This window comes from Trichechus manatus, unplaced genomic scaffold, assembly GCF_000243295.1.
Source record: "Trichechus manatus latirostris isolate Lorelei unplaced genomic scaffold, TriManLat1.0 scaffold00014, whole genome shotgun sequence".
NCBI classification, from domain to species: domain Eukaryota; kingdom Metazoa; phylum Chordata; class Mammalia; order Sirenia; family Trichechidae; genus Trichechus; species Trichechus manatus.
The window spans coordinates 25,401,297-25,418,496 of NW_004443950.1; the positions used below are offsets into that span (position 1 = coordinate 25,401,297).

The 17,200-nt window shown below is 41.1% G+C and overlaps 1 protein-coding gene across 1 annotated transcript in view; it reads right to left on the bottom strand.

Moving 5' to 3' along the window:
• The window catches only part of ITFG1 (integrin alpha FG-GAP repeat containing 1), a 202,474-nt gene that overhangs the window by 47,651 nt on the left and 137,623 nt on the right, over positions 1-17,200 (bottom strand). Inside the window, exons 11-12 of the mRNA XM_012554181.2 lie at positions 15,490-15,640; positions 13,473-13,581 (exon numbers count right to left, since the gene is read on the bottom strand). Of these exons, the coding sequence (XP_012409635.1) occupies positions 13,473-13,581; positions 15,490-15,640 (260 nt within the window). The remainder of the gene's footprint in view (positions 1-13,472; positions 13,582-15,489; positions 15,641-17,200) is intronic.

A 17,200-nucleotide genomic window follows, 5' to 3' on the forward strand; every position in this document is an offset into this window, starting at 1 on the left:
GGTCAGAAGACGGGTTATACCTTTGCAGGGGTATTGACGAGGTCAGAAGAGGGGTTATACCTTTGCAGGGGTATTGACGAGGTAGAGGGGCATGAGGGAAACTTCTGGGGTACTGGAAATATTTCACCTTGATCTGGATGTGGTTACAAGGGGGAATACATATGTAAAAATTCACCACGATCCATACTTTTAACTTCTCTGCATACCCGCTGCTGCAACCTTCCTCCTACTGTCTTGTCAGCTCACACCTAGATGAAGATAATCCAAGCTGGTCACCCTGGGACTGGCCTCTTTAATTATGAGCATCTATTTTTTGCCTCTGAACACTGCTGCAAAATTCATCTTCTTAATGTACACATTTCATCATGGCCTCTCTCTGATGAAGAATTTAAACAGTTATTGCAGTTACTGGGTCACTGACAAAATCTTCTCTTGGCCACAGATGTCCATTCATCAGTATTCTCTCTTCTTCATATTCCACAGCAGGAAGGCAAGCCACTCTCCACTTCCAACTACCTGCTCTTCTTTCTCTGATCAGGGCCTCCCACCTGGAGTGTTAAAGCACGGCCAATCGTGCTCAGTCTGAATCTTCTCCATCTTTCAGGATCTGGGTGCTCACCTATCATCTTCACAGAGCCTTCTTAGACCTTAAAAATCTGAGCGTACACATCATTCCATTCAACATTCGAGTCGGAAGTACTCTTCACCATTCCTTAGCTGTCCGACATGCACAAGCAGAAAGACTCCTGTTGATATCAATAAATGCTTGCTAAAAAAATGGACAGATCCTCACAGAAAAAAAAAAAAAAAGACTATTACTTAAAAGCCAAGCAACGATGTGCAGTGTGGGGGACACAGAGGAGCACAGCGACAGGGCGGTGCTAATAAACAGAACTGTTTCCAAACCTGCATTCACACGGGCATGTGTATGTGTGTGTATATGCATACACACATTGTAATAAAAAGATTTATTGAGATCTATTCACACAGCATAGCATTCACTCATTTCAAATGCATAGTTAGTTCAGTGGTTTTTAGCACATCTGCAGAGTTGTGAAACCATTTCTGCAGTCAGTCTTGGAACATTTCAGCACCTCAGAAAGAAACTCTGTACCCTTCAGCTATCACCCCTGAGTCATCTCATCCCCCCAGCCTAAGCAACCACTAATCCACCTGGGAGAGGGCCTGACACATGAAAAACAATCAACATTAGCTTCTGTTGTTTTTTTAAATTCTAGATTCTGTAAATCAGGATTCCAGGATTTTAAAAATATCAGTTTCTTAAATTTTGTAATCAGAAAATAAAACAAATACCAAACCTTAACCTTACCCATAAAAAAAGAAATCACGCTTTAATGTTCTCCTGCATATCAGAAAAGTAAAAGGGTAGACTGGGGTGGGGTTTCCACAAATGTCACCCTGAAATTACCATTTTAAGGCTCCGTAATGTCAAGCTTACGAACAAGTAAAAAGTACCAGGAGTGTATTAAATCAGTGCAAGAATGTAATTTCCCCAGTGATATCAGAATAAAAATTTCATCATTTATGCTTTAGTCAGAAAAAAAACTCCACACTATTAAACGTTCCAAGACTGAATTTACCATTATTATAGCAAAAGCCCCCTTTCTAGAAGTGGGACAAATATAATTTTGAGACAAATGTAAATGGCTAGAAGTGAAGTAACACTGATTTTCCTTAAGCAACTTCAATGATTAAGACGGTGTGCCAAAAGGGCCCATATGGTAAGGGAATTCTTTTTATTTTATTTATTTTTTATTGTACTGTAGATGAAGGTTTAGAGAACTGTTTCTCATTAAACAGTACACACATTGTCTTATGACATTGGTTAACAACCCCACGACATGTCAACACTCTCCCTTCTCAAACTTGGGTTCCCTATTAACAGCTTTCCTGTCAGCTCCTGCCTTCTAGTCCTTGTCCCTGGACTGCTGTGCCCCATTAGTCTCGTTTTGTTTTACAGGGCTGTCTAATCTTTGGCTGAACGGTGAACCTCAGGAGTGACTTCATTACTGAGCTAAGGGTGTCTGGGGGCCATACTCTAGGGGTTTCTCCAGTCTCTGTCAGGCCAGTAAGTCTGGTCTTTTTTTGTGAGTTAGAATTTGTTCTACATTCTTCTCCAGCTCTGTCCAGGACCCTCTGTTGTGATCCCTGTCAGAGCAGGGGTGGTGGTAGCCGGACACCATCTAGATGTACTGGACTCAGTCTGGTGGAGGCTGTGATAGTTGTGGTCCATTTATCCTCTGGACTAATCTTTCCCTTGTATCTTGTTTTCTTCATTTTCCCTTGCTCCCGAAGGGGTGAGATCAGTGGAGTATCTTTGAGACCAGTCAAATATCTTAGATGACCACTCACAGGCTTTCAAGACCCCAGATGCTACTCATCAAGGTAGAATGTAGAACATTTTCTTTATAAACTATGTTATGCCAGTTGAGTTAGATGTTCCCGGAGACCATGGTCCCCACAGCCCTGAGCCCAGCAATTTGGTCCCTCAGGGAGTCTGGATGTGTAGAAGGAGCTTCCATGACCTTGCCTTACGTAAGCTGTGCTGGCTTCCCCAGTACCGCGTACTGTGTTTGGGTACGGGAATTTACAAGGACAGATATTTGTGTACACTTCCTACTTCTACCATTTGTGCTGTTCGCCACTGGAAGCCTCTTGAAGGTAAGGGCTGTTTTGGTTTGTTTGGTTTTCTGTTCGTCTCTCTCTGTTGCTCATTTCAGGTATCAATAAATGTTTTCTAATTAACTAGCTGATAAACCACAGTCTAATTTCTAGAAGTTTAAAGATTTTTAAACCATCTTATAAATATTTAAATTATGTTATTAGTATTTATGATCGTATTACTAAATTCTATACAGATTTATTATAACACTTTATAATGCCCTTTTGTTTTTAAAACCAATTTCTAATACCCCTGGACTTTTATAACCAAAGTCCTTTAGAAAAGATTAATGTAATATATAAGATTGAAATTATTTACAGAAGATACCTTATTCACAGAATAAAATGAAAATTAATAATTAAAATACTGAAAGAGCTATGTGAAGCATTCCTTATTAGTAGATAAAATTAGTTTAAAACATGGCTAATGGGATATGAAATCCATAAGTTTCCTTCAAAATGATAATTCTCAGTATCTTATCATTTCATGTCAAACCACATTATACGTTATATATAGCCCATGTATTCGTAAAGGTATTTGAAGTATAAAAACTGAGTCTCTCTAGCTTTGTGATTCAGTTTACATTAGTTACTTTACACAAATGCTAAAACCAAAACAAAAACCCACCAATAACCATTCATAAATACTATAATACCAAACTGATGTGCAGTGGGGTGGGGGGAGGAGTTTAATAAAGTTAAAGCTGTAAAGGTCAATACTGTATGATGGTTTTAGTAGTGTTTAAAATGAAAAATCCTTGACTGGATTATGCGTGATGGCTCAAATTCATTCTCTGAAAACGTCTTTAAATTTTTGTTTCTTTAAAACACACAAATACAAAACAAGTATCATATTCTTTCTACCAGTACGTCAAGCTTTGCCTACAAGTGTGAAATCAAGAGGCTCCCACTAGCTATTCAGGCCATTCAGACAAATTTCTTTAGGCCCTAAATGGGAAGATTCTTTCCCTTCTATTGATCAGTGTCATGGACTGAACTGTGTCCCCTCAAGATGTGTGTCAACGTGGCTAGGCCATGATTCCCAGTATTGTGTGACTGTCCACCATTTTGTGATCTGATATAATTTTCCTATGTGTTGTAAATCCTGCATCTATGATGTTAATGAGGCAGGATTAGAGGCAGTTGTGTTAATAAAGCAGGACTCAATCTACAAGATTAGGTTTTGTTTTAAATCAATCTCTTTTGAGATATAAAAGAGAGAAGTGAGCGGAGAGACAGGGAGACCTCATACCACCAAGAAAGCAATGCCTACAGCAGAATGCGTCCTTTGGACCCAGGGTCCCTGTGCTGAGGGGCTACTAGACCAGGGGAAGACTGATGACAAGGACCTTCCCCCACAGCTGACAGAGAGAGAAAGCCTTTCCCTGGAGCTGGAACCCTAAACATGCACTTCTAGCCCCCTAAACTATGAGAGAATAAATTTCCCTTTGTTAAAGCCATCGACTTGTGGTATTTCTGTTAGAGCAGGACTAGATAACCAAGACAGTCACCTACCTTTCATTCATTATTTTTTCTTAATTACATAAATCACATGCTCATGGCAAAAAACTTAAAGAAACATATTAAGCAAAAAGTGAGTGATGCCTTAAGTAATTTTGATCCTGTTCAGTACACATACAAACATATTAAATATTAGATGTGGTAGGTATATGTTTCATACATACACAATTTTTATATATGTATACATGTATATATATATAAATACATAAATTTTTATACATATAAATTAATTGTTAAAATTTGTGATAAATTCAGGAGAGGCTTAACCTTTAAAAACATATTTAGCTCTAGGTAAATGTTTCAAACAACTTCATAGTAAACAATTTCAAATGCAACACATTTGTCTCCCTTAATTCCCTAAATCTCACTTTAATGATCAAAAACAAATATAAAAATAAAATGTGTAGTCATCAATGGCAGACATTTTGAGAAAATTTGGAAGGATATTAAGTTGGTGAAAAAGACTGAGAAAAGAGCCGAATAGTGCTGACCAGGTCAGAGAGTCAGTGGGGCAGGGTGCGTGGGTACCTGACAGACCACTGGACAACCTCTAATCCCTGGGCAGCAGCGGCTGAGAACAAGGGCAAGCCACGGTAGGGCTGGTTAAAAAGGGGAACTGAGGGACTCCGGGCTCTGGGCCAGAGGCTTAGAGAGGGGATAGCTCCCATCTGTCGCTTGGTGAGTGTTGCGGATCCATTTCTGCCGCCCAAAACTCTGTGCTGTAAATCCTAACCCCTATATCTGTGGTTACAGTCTCATTTGGAAATAGGTATCTTTGTTATGCTAATGAGGCAATATTAGTGTAGGGTGTGTCTTATATCAGTCTCTTTTGAGATATAAAAAAGCAGATTAAGCAAGCAAAAACAAGCAGGCAGAGATGGGGGGAAGACAGATGCCAAGCCACATGAAGACTGCCAAGGAAGAGACGTTGAAAAGACAAGGACCTTCCCCCAGAGCTGACAGAGAGAAAGCCTTCCCCTAGAGCCGGCACCCTGAATTTGGACTTCTGGTCTCCTAAACTGTGAGAAAATAACTTTGTTTGTGAAAGCTACCCACTTGTGGTATTTCTGTTATAGCGCACTAGACAACCAGACAGTGGGCCTTGCTAACTAAATAAAGTGGAAGATTTGCTTGTTCTTCTAGGCAGTTCCCTAAATAACTTAAGAGTGTAGCTAAAAAAACAAACTTCCAAATCCATAGGGTGAAATAATATAAAAACGTCCAGAAAAGCATGAGACTGTCTAATAAGCTCTGCCTACCCGTAACTCCCTTTCTCTCCTTCCCACTGGAAACCCCAACTCTGTTAAAACTCTGAGCGTGACGATCTCCCAGGTGAGGCCAGAGAAGTGAGCAAGTCAGGGACTGTGAGAGCGTTCCTAGCTAGTGCCCCTCACCGGGTGGGGGTTGCAGTGTTCCCCTTCAAGGGGCTACTTCTGTTGTGTTGTCTGGGGACATCCACAGCTACCATCTTGCTCGAACATGGCTTCCACCGGGTGGTCGCCCCCAGGCTGAGCCCCCAAGGAGCTCCTGCATAGGGAGGGCAGAAAGGAAGCAGTGGCAACTGTCTGCTGGGCAAGACTGTAGAGCGAACATAATGACTTTTTCCACCCCCATTACCTACCAACACTGATGTTTTTCAGAAACATGAGCAGAGAAAAATTCTCAGGAATGTGAAGAAAAACAGCCACGTAAAGGAGGAAGGCTCAAGCTGAGCGATCGTGTAAATGATCTCCCCGAAACTGGAGTGTGTGCTGGAGAGAGAACTGAGAGACTGCCGTGCTCTCTGTAAGGAGTGGATCAATGCTCACATAATTACCTGAGCAACATGAGCATTGCTATGTAAGGGCAAGAGAAGGATCTTTTACAACACACAAGTACTCAGAAAATATGCTAGCCTGTAAACAACTTACTGAAAGTAACTTGAGGAAGTACTCCAAAAGAAACGGGAATTAGAACGAAGAAAGAGAAAGATGTGGAGTACGAGAAAAACAGTGGCGATAAAACTAAGTTTAAATAATCACTGATAATATGGCTGGGCATTGTTAAGAAGAGGGTTTTAAAACAGAAGGTACAAAAGGTAAAACAAATTTAATCATACAGAAATACACCTAAGCATTATTTCCACGAAGTCTGGAGGCAGGCAAGGGGATAAAGCTTTCTAAAGGTTTCATTTTGTTTGGGGAGTAAGGGTGAACACAATGGTACATTTTTAAAAGTGCCCAGGAAATACAGGTTAATATGCTTGTTAGAAACTTCAGTGAAGTATTCCCCATTGCCATTCGGTCAATTCTGACTCATTGTGACCCTACAGGACAGAGTACAACTGCCCCATAGGGTTTCCAGGGCTGTAATCTTTACGGGAGCTGACTGCCACATCTTTCTCCCACAGGGCGGCTTGCGGGTTTTGAACCATCGACCTTTCGGGTAGCAGTCGAGTGTTTAACCACGGCACCCACAGGGCTCCTCCAGTTAAGTACTAGTGGAACAGAACTAGGATGTAGAACTCTAAATGTAGCTGACAGGAATAAGAGAAAATTCGAGAGAGGAACTAGCCCCGACTCAAGACTGCAGTCTGCAATGCACGGGTCCCTGTCTCCACACACGAGCTCGGAGGGTGTTCTGTGGACGTGGTGTCCTGGGAACCTTTCCCTAACCACCTATAAGGGCAGAAGTACCCACATCTCCCTAATTTAATGCAGTCGTATTTCGTATAGGCTAGTTAGAGCATCAGAGTAACAAAATAATTTTAGAGCAAAATCCACTGTGGACATTGTAGACGGCTGTGAAAGGGTAATCACAGACTAGTGTCTGACAAGGCAAACAACGACTAATAAAGCAAAGAGGGGAAGGGCATCTCAAAACGACTAGAGGGTTAGTTTTTCCCAAATGATTGCTTTAAATTGGTATCTTCTTTCCCATGACCTTTCTGTAGAGTACATTATTAATATTTGTTAACATTTTTAATGCAAAGTTGTTCTGTTTTCTAAAACCAAAGCCTCCCACACCAAATGGTTATCTCCAGCTGTCAGCAATCCACGCCGGGAGACGCTTTTTCCCAGGAAGCAGTGCCACCCGATACAGGCTGTGAAGTCACAGGCAAGAGATTCTTAAACTCTCCAGGTTAGAGGTTCTCAAGAGTCTCCTGGGGTTTTTGGTTTTGTTTTAACTTTTTGGAGCTCCGGTGGTGCAGTGGTTAAGAGCTCAGCTGCTAACCAAAAGGTCGGCAGTCCGAATCCACCAGCCGCTCCTTGGAAACCCTATGGGGAAGTTCTACTCTGTCCTATAAGATCGCTATGAGACGGAATAGAATCGACTGGAGAGCAATGGGTTTTTAACTTTTTACCATGAAAATTTTCAAACATATACAAAATCAGAAGGAACAATAATGAGCTCCCTGCACGCTTCACACAACTTCAGCATCGTCAATGGCACATGGATAATCTCATTCCATCTATCATCCATATCTCACTTCCCAGGATTACTTTAAAGAAAAACCTCAGGCATCTCACTTCATTCTCAAGCAGTTTCTCTCACTATTTAAAAGAAACAAGAAGTCTACTTTTTCCTGAGTGGGAACACAGTATGTTTATAGGTATTCTATTACTGTAGTTATAATTCATGGTCTGCTTTTTGGATATAAACGGCGATAAATCTTTCTAGGACTAATTGTTTTTTATTCCGTAAATATTCAAGGGCCTATTTTATGGTAAACATTAGTAGCAATACATACCAGCTGCCCTGGAGTCGACTCCAACTCCTGGCAACCCCACATGTGTCAGAGTAGATCTGTGATTTTCCAGAAGTAGATTGCCAGGCCTTTCTTTGGAGGTGGCTCTGGGTGGACTCAAACTTTCAACCTTTTGGTTAGCAGTGGAGTGCATTAACTGTTTGCACCAGCCAGGGACTCCATTAATATATTTAAAAAAAAAAAACAAACAAACCCACAGCTCTCGAGTCGATTCTTACTCATAGAGACCCTGTAGCACAGAGTAGAACTGTCCCATACGGTTTCCAAGGAGTGGCTGGTGGATTCCAACTGCCAACCTTTTGTGCCACCAAGGCTCCCTATTAAGACACAGAAGTAAAAACACACACACTTTGACTCTGAAGTAGAGTTAAGTTTTCTAACAACTAAACTAATGAATAAAGTAAGTTTGTACTGCTTTCCAAGAAGACGTACTCTCCCTCACTGTAAGGTGTTCATGCAGAAGCTGGCTGAGATGCTGCATCAGGCTGGATTTGGGTAAGATGCCTTCTGAGGCCTTTCCCATCTCTCAGGTATCTTGGTTTTGTTTTTTTAACTTCAAAAAATATAAATGAACAGATAAACACCAAGGAGGGAGTGCTGGTGTTCGGTGCCATCGAGTTGGTTCCAACCCATAGCAACCCTATGAGGGACTAAGGACCCTAAATAATATGTCTGCATTTTCCGACGTGGCCAATGATTAATCATGACCAATAATAAATAACGAATAATAAACGTGAAGCTTCTGTTTCAGACCGTTGTTGTTAGGTGCCGTGCAGTCAGTTCTGACTCGTAGCGACCCCGTGTACCACAGAACGAAACACGGCCCCATCCCGCGCCATCCTCATGAGCGTTGTTATGCTCGAGCCCATTGTCCAACTGTGTCAATTCATCTCGTTGAAGGTCGTCCTCTTTTTCACTGACCCTCCTACCAAGGAGGATCACACTGACAACTGCTTTCTCTCTGGAGCATTTTATTGTTATTATTTCAACTGGGAAAAATACATTTTGTTCTAAATCTCTTATCACTGTTAGAAAATCCTATGCTCTGATTTATTTCTACTTCCCAAGACTAAGAACCTCTGCCGAAGAAATAGCCTCCAGATTCAAAATGGAAAGCAACAGCATCACATGCCTTCACACTAGTTAGCAAATCTGTGACAAATATAGAAAATTCAATCACATTCTTTTTTTAAGAGCACACAACAAAGAACTTTCAGTATAAAAGTGGTTTTAAGCCTTGAATAAAAGAACATGCAGAGTGCCGGGAGAACTGAATTTGTCCTAACAACATACAAGTTAATATCTCTTTCATTTGACTCTTTCTTTCCTCCTCAATACCTAACATCTGTTCTGGAACACATCCATCTCAATCCATACAGATATGCACACAGACATACCACGTTCAGATGAAGATTCTTAAAGAAATAAGTAATAAATCAGTGTGTCTTTCAAAGGCTTGAAACTTAATAAAACAGTTCCTTTAAAGTACACTGGCAAGACTCTAATCCAGGAAACAAACCCTACTGCTGTCTTGTTGCACAGAAAGAAAGCTACACTCCGAAGGAGAACTGTTAACTGTTAACCGTATTGGAAAGAAACAACATTCTCCCAGGGTTATTTTACACCATCCCACTAGGTAACGAGAGAGAAGCCCATTTTATTAAGTGCATGTTACCCCTTCTGCACATCTGTCATATTGTAAAGCCTAGAAAATTACGTAAGCGAGGCTTTCTCATCACAGAGAATCTGAAAGATGAGTAGACGGGGTAACGTGAACAAGGAAAGGGGAGCTCATTCACGAGGGTTCAATCTTCTTTTCTAAGAAAGAACTGTTGACTCACGGTGTACCTGAGGGAAGGAAATGGGTAAAGGTGGGCACTGGGCCTGCCCTAGACTTTTATCTTTGGGTGGAAGTCTTCCTAGAGACAGAATATGGGGTGAGAGGCATCAAGTGCTTACTGGTCTAAAGGAGAAGGAAAACTCTTAAGTTAGGACAGACAATCCATGCCTCAAAAAGTGGCTGGCACTTGTTCGACGTATATTTCCTGGGTGTCTCCTATGCGCCAGGCCGAGTGCTGGGTACCAGAGAATCAAAGGTAACAGACACTACCCTCCAGTTGCCTACACTGTCACAGTGTAGTAGGGGAGAGAGATGCTAATTTAAGTGACACAAACAAATCTACATTTCAGGGTGTTTCTCAAAGAACCCGGAACAAACGGAAAGAGGGAGGAAAGGAGATTAGATGTTGCATTAAAATAAATGGGGAATAACAGTGCTGTCCTTCACAAACGAGGATGATCTGAATGACCCAAGTCACAGGGCAGATGTTTTGAAACGTTTTCTTCCTAGAGATGATACGGCTTTTGTAGAACAAAACTTATAAACAAAAGCTTCTATCAGTCAAATGGCTGCACTGGACTTAGTAACTTATCCATAAGAGATTGTCATGGATTGAATTGTGTCACCCAAAAATATCTGTCAACTTGGCTAAGCCAGGATTCCCAGTATTGTGTGGTTGTCCACCATTTTGTCATACAATGTGATTTTCCTATGTGTTGTAAATCCTATCTCCCTGCACCTGAGAAGTGCCTCGACCAGAGAAAGATTGATAACAAGGACCTTCCTTCAGAGTCAACAGAGAGAGAAAGCATTCCCCTAGAGCTGATGCCTTGAATTTGGACTTGTAGCCTACTAGACTGTTAGAGAATAAATTTCTCTTTGTTAAAGCCATCCACTTGTGGTATTTCTGTTACAGCAGCACTAGATGCCTAAGACAGAGATCAAATTCCAAACTCTCACTTCATCAGTCCTTTGTTTCAATTAAATTAACTATATTAGGTTGTCCTAGTGTACATACTTATTTAATCTGTATGCTGAGCAAATAATCTGAGAAGCTAGACTATATAAGGAAGAATAGGGCATCAGGATTGGAGGAAGACTCATTAACAACCCGTGTTATGTAGATGACATAATCTTGCTTGCTGAAAGTGAGGAGGACTTGAAGCACTTACTAATGAAGATTCAAGACTACAGTCTTCAGTATGGATTGATTACACCTCAACATAAAGAAAACAAAAATCCTCACAACTGGACCAATAAGCAACATCATGATAAACGGAGAAAAGACTGAAGTTGTCAAGGATTTCATTTTACTTGGATCCACAATCAACACCCATGGAAGCAACAGTCAAGAAATCAAGCAACGCACTGCATTGGGCAAATATGCTGCAAAAGAGCTCTTGAAAGTGTTAAAAATCAAAGATGTCACTTTGTAGACTAAGGTGTGCCTGACCCAAGCCATGGTGTCTTCAATTGCCTCATATGCATGCGAAAGCTGGAAAATGACTAAGGAAGATCGAAGAAGAATTGATGCCTTTGAATTATGGTGCTGGCAAAGAATACTGAATATACCATGGACTGTCAAAAGAAGGAACAAATCTGTCTTGGAAGAAGTACAGCCAGAATGCTGTTTAGAAGCAAGGATGGCGAGACTACGTCTCACATACTTTTGACAGGTTAGCAGGGGGGATCAGTCCCTGGAGAAGGACATCATGCTTGGAAAAGTAGAGGGTCAGTGAAAAAGAGGAAGACCCTCAACAAGATGGCTTGACACAGTGGCTTCAACAGTGGGCTGAAGCATAGCAACGATTGTGAGGATGGTGCAGGACCAGGCAGTGTTTCCTTCTGTAGTACACGGGGTCACTGTGAGTCGGAACCGACTCGATGGCACCTAACCACAACAACAACACGAACATACACAGATATAAAAATAGTTACAGGTGTGTACATGTGTGTGAATCCATACCTGTATTTCCTAGTTCTGTACATTGAGTGAGCCCTGAAGAAAGGACAGCCCAGTAGCACACAGCACACTGAGCACCAGAACTTGGCTTTTAAACATCATCTTCTACTAAAAGGAACCAGAGTCTCCTGGAGAAATGTCTGATTCCAAGGTTGGGGCAAGAGAACTACAAGGTGAGCCTGGAGTATCTTGCTGTGTCAGAGAACATGTCAAAATCACACAGGAACCAGCCTGAAGGAGCTCCCTCCTACTGCCCTGCAGGGAACAATGTGAGCATCAAATTGAATGACAGTGATGTATTACAACCCATCGAATAAATATGAATCCATGAATCTATACTGACAAAATAAACATATACCTTGAAAACATTATGATGAGTGAATTAAGTCAGACACAAAAGGACAAATACTGTATAATCCCATTTATACAAAATACATAGACTAGGTAAGTGCATAGAAACCAAAGTTTACTAGTAGTTGTTGGCGTGGGAGGGAGGAGGGAATGGGCGTTATTGCTAAAGGGGCACTGAGTTTCTATTTGGGGTGATATAAACCTTTGGAAATGGACAGTGGTGGTGGTAGCACAACATGGTCAATGTAATTAATGTCAGAGAATTGTACACTTAAAAATGGATAAAATGGCCAACTTTTCATTATACATATATTTTACCACCATAAAATTAAAATAAAAAAAAATGAATATATAAAAACAAAGGAGAAGTGAACAACCATTCTTACAGTAGAATGTCAACCAATAAATGCAGACAGAATGATTGAAGTAGAGAAATCACCATCTGGCAACCATCACACAGAAGGTGGATTCATGCAGAAGTTGTCAATGGACTCCAGGTAGGTTGGCAGACAGAAATTTGCTGAGGAAAAGGATAGTAAAATACTATCAAAATATCTCCTCGCAAAACACTAATCAAGTACGGGGAAAACGGCAAGTGTAAGGTGGGGAAACCTGGAGGTCCCCGACACGACCAGGGGATGACGGCTGCCATCACAGGGAGGGGGCAGGTCAACACTATGTGCCTCCGAGACTTGCACTGCCTCAGTCCTGCAACTCCAGGCAGGGGAATTTCTGCAAAGAACGCATGGCCTGAGCAGGGTAGTGAGGAAACGTAGGGTCGTCCCACAGGATGTAAGGCCCGCTAGTCTTTTAAACTGATAAAGATAGGAAAATTGGAAACGGACTGTTTCAGAAGTCTGAAGAGACATGAAAACAAACTGCAGAAGGTATTCATGGACAGGATCCAGGGCAAGAAAGAACAAAGAGACCTTGCTGGGACTGCTACTGAAATGTGATCAGGGTTTGTGTAGTACAGGACAGCAGTGTACTGATGCTGATTTCCTGATCTGGAGGGTTGCATGCAGGTTATGCAGTAGTGTGTCCTTGCTGTTTGGAAGATACGTATCAGACAGAGAGAGAGAGAGAAAGAGAAAGACAGCGAGAGAGGGGATACAAAAATAACGTTAATGGGAGTCCCTGGGTGTGCAAATGGTTCATGAGTTTGGTGGCTAACTGAAAGGTTTGTGGTTCGAGTCCACCTAGAAGCAGCTCAGAAGAAAGGCCTGGTGATCTACTTCTGAAAAATCAGTCACTGAAAATCCTGTGAAGCACAGTCCTACTCTGACACACGTGGGGTTACCATGAGCCAGAAATGACTTCATAGCAACTGGTTATTTAATAAGAAAATGTACCAAAGAAATACTCACCAATGACTTTAACAAAATATGCATCTGCTTCAAAGTTATTTTTCAGTGTATGGATGGCAAAATCATTCTTTGTATACCCTTTACTCAGGACCACGATGTCCAGGATACCCTAGAAAAAACAAAAATTAAAATGATAAGAATAATCTGCTAGACTGACTTGAAAATGATCATTAAAATGTATGGTACATTTATCAGGTAAATGCAAACTTTATTTATTCAACCTGATGTTTAAAAAAAGATTAACCCAAAACCCAAACCTGCTGCCATCAAGTCGATTCCAACTCATTATGGTTTTTAAAAAAAAATTTATACAACTTTGAATAATAAAATACAAACAAAATAAAGAACACTTGCAGTCTGAGATAACTGTTAGCCTTCAGTGTATTTCCTTCCAGTCATATCTGCATGACTTTTCAAAGGCCTGTGCTACGGACTGCCAAATCGTTTCCAATTATCAGGCAAAGATCTTTTAATCTGTTGCTTGCCACTATTGCATATTAAAGGGTTTTTTTTTTGTTGTTGTTCTAAAATAGGGGAAAATTCTATGATTGCCCTGCCCCCATCAAAAAGGTGTGTTCATTTAAGATTCCTTTCCTTTGCCTCTTTAATGAGGTTAATTATTTATCAAAATTTTTTCATATGTTAGCCATTTGTGTTTTCTGTAAATTGACTATGTTCTTTTTTTCTAGAGGGAATTTTAAGTGACTTAAATCAATTTATATGAGCCCTTTTTATATTAAGGAGATTATTTGACGCTTTCATAGCAAGTTTATTTCCTAGATTTAAAAAGTTTTTAATTTTATTTATGATACTTTTGATGTACAGAAATTAAAAATTGATTTGTGGTCCACACTGGCGATTTTTTTCCTTGGTGATTCTTTTATACAGGGAGCACCGACGTGACGTGAACCAACGTCAGAAGTGGCAGTAGGAGAGACAGGAAACAAGAACCTGATAATTCACATAACTGAGAATTGGCCCCTTAAAAAAGCAACCCAAAACCAAATGGGCATCTAAGTTTTTAAAATAACCACTCTTTTACAAGAATATACAGTTACATACTGACTCTTGAATTCAACCCATTTTTTCAAAGGTTATTATTTCTGTTCCCAACATTCTGAGCGTAAACTGACTTTCACTTTAGAAAGGGGAAACAGGACCCTGGGAGTTTCTCACCAGGTACCCTGGTACAAGGATCTGTGGCAACAGGTACCACCACCTGTCTGTCAGCGTGCTGTACTGTGGTGGCTTGCGCTTTGCTGTGATGCTGGAAGTTATGCTCCTGGTATTTCAAATACCAGCAGGGTCACCCACGAAGGATACATTTTAGTGGAGCTTCCAGACTAGGAAGAAAGGGCTGGCAATCTACTTTTGAAAATTACCAATAAAAACCCAAAGGATCACGACCAACTCTGCCTAGACAGTAGGATTCAAAGGGGAGGACTTCATGATATGAGAACTATCTGATATGGTGCTGGAAGATGGGCCTCCTAGGGTGGAAGGCACTCTAAACACACAGTGACCACAACAACGGACTCTGCATACCAACAACCGTGAAGATGGTGCAGGACTGGGCGACGTTTTGCTGTTGTACACGCGGTCGCCACGGGTCAGAGCTGACTTGACGGCAACTAACGAGCTCGCGATACTAAAAGAATACTGAACTCATTCTGATCTTGTACAAGCTCACGGGTCTACTATCTGCTGGCTGCGCTTGTTTCTACTGCTGAACATGCAGATTTGGTCTCAGAGCTTGATTCTCCAGTGGTTTAATCCAAATAAGCGCAGAACGGGATAGGGGTGTTTTCATATTTCACTGTACTGATCAGCCAATGGCGTGTCAATTCCCTCTGCCTTTAACATTAAAAAGGGCTTTTCTTTAATTAACCCATTTGCTTTCATTATCTCATGTATGTTTTCTGGTCAAACAGGGTGAAAGTGAAAACACAAACTCAAGCGAGACGAGTGGATGGGAATTAAACCCTCAAGCACTCCAAAATTAAAGCTCTGCACTCACATCCTCGTAAATGTCAAAGAAGGTAGCAACCACGGCGTCTCTGATTTGATTCAGGTTCGACAGGTCCCAGTAGACTTTAAACATACGATGGGCTCCCTCACAGCTTGCATTGTTACAAGGGACGTTCTCCAGTAGGAAGGCCTGCTGGTTGCTGTAAGACAAAGAAACGGCATTTAGTTACTGCTGTGACCCATCCACGCTGTACGTGTCAGTTGTGCTGTATTTCCAAGAAACAGAGAAGGCGGTAAATGCACACAGTGAAATTATACTAGAAGACCTCCAGATATCACCGATTATCGTACCATGTCATGCTGCTGTGAGTCGCCGTCCAGTCGATCGGACTCATGGCGACCCATGTACCTCAGAGCGGAACTGTGCTCCATAGGGTTTTCAAGGCTGTGACCTCTCAGAGGCAGATTCTGAAAGGCCTGTCCTCCAAGGTGCCTCTGGGTGAGTTTGAACCACCACTCTTTTGGCTAGAGCGCTTACCTGTCTGCACCATCAGACTCCATGTACAATATCATAACAAATTGTTGGCCACCCTTTGTCAGCAGCCTTTGGCAAAAATCCTCTGCTAGTTGACTACTGACCTCTCTCTTCTCTAAGCCCCAGAATCTCATTTATAAACTGAGTAACAAGACTATTTACATCAGAGAATTGCTGTGAAGATGAAATGAAATACTGCATGGAAATTACTTAGAACAATTCCTGGCACGCAGTTGGTACTCAGTAAAAGTGCTGTTATCATCATTCTCTGTCTACAGCAACACAATGCCACGTAAAAATACTTCTGATAGGTACGGAAGTAACTTTTGTAAACAATGTGATTGTACATAATGGCTCCTATCTATAGGAATTTTCCAATATATATTGGTTCCCGCTATGCACATAGAAAATAATAAATTTTATTTAGGTCTTAAATTTTATTACTGCTCAATTTTTCTCTAATGTTTTAAGATCATCTTTAGATTACTTATAACACCTAAAACGTTGAAAATGCTATGTAAATAGTTGTTATATTGTATTATTTAGGGAATAATAACAAGATATGAAATGAACAATGCTCAGACAAGAGTGCTGGAGAGAGGCTGAGGATCTGTGAGATGGCCGGAGGCTACAGCAGGGGATGCCTACACATTCCTTCATCTGCATGGATTCAGCATACTGCTGGGCTTGCGGCAAATGCAAGGTTTGTTTTTGGAACTTTCTTTTTGTTTGAATATTTCTGATTTGCATTTGGTTGAATCTGCAGATGCAGAACCCATGGACACGGAGGGCTGACTGTACCACTTTAGGTCTAGGTGATTTGGAAAAGAAAGAAAGGTATACTACACTAAAGTAGGCGCCTTGGTGGCCCAGTGGTTAAGCGTTAATCTGCTAACCAAAGGTCGGCAGTTGGAATCCACCAGCCGCTCCTTGGAAACCCTATGGGGCAGTTCTAGTCTGTCCTGTAGGGTCGCTGTGAGTCAGACTTGACTTGATGACAACGGGTTTTTTGGTTTGGTACTAAAGTAATGTATCCAAGTGTTTAATACAGTGAAGAGATCTATGTACTAAATATTCAGTTTGCATGACACACTAAATATATGATTAGCTTCAAGTTATTTTTTAGAAAAAATATCCCAACACAAACACTACCAAAACAGAGGAGTAAAACCCCTAGACCATAATATTTACCTGGAAAACTTTGAGGTAAATGTGCTGAAGACCT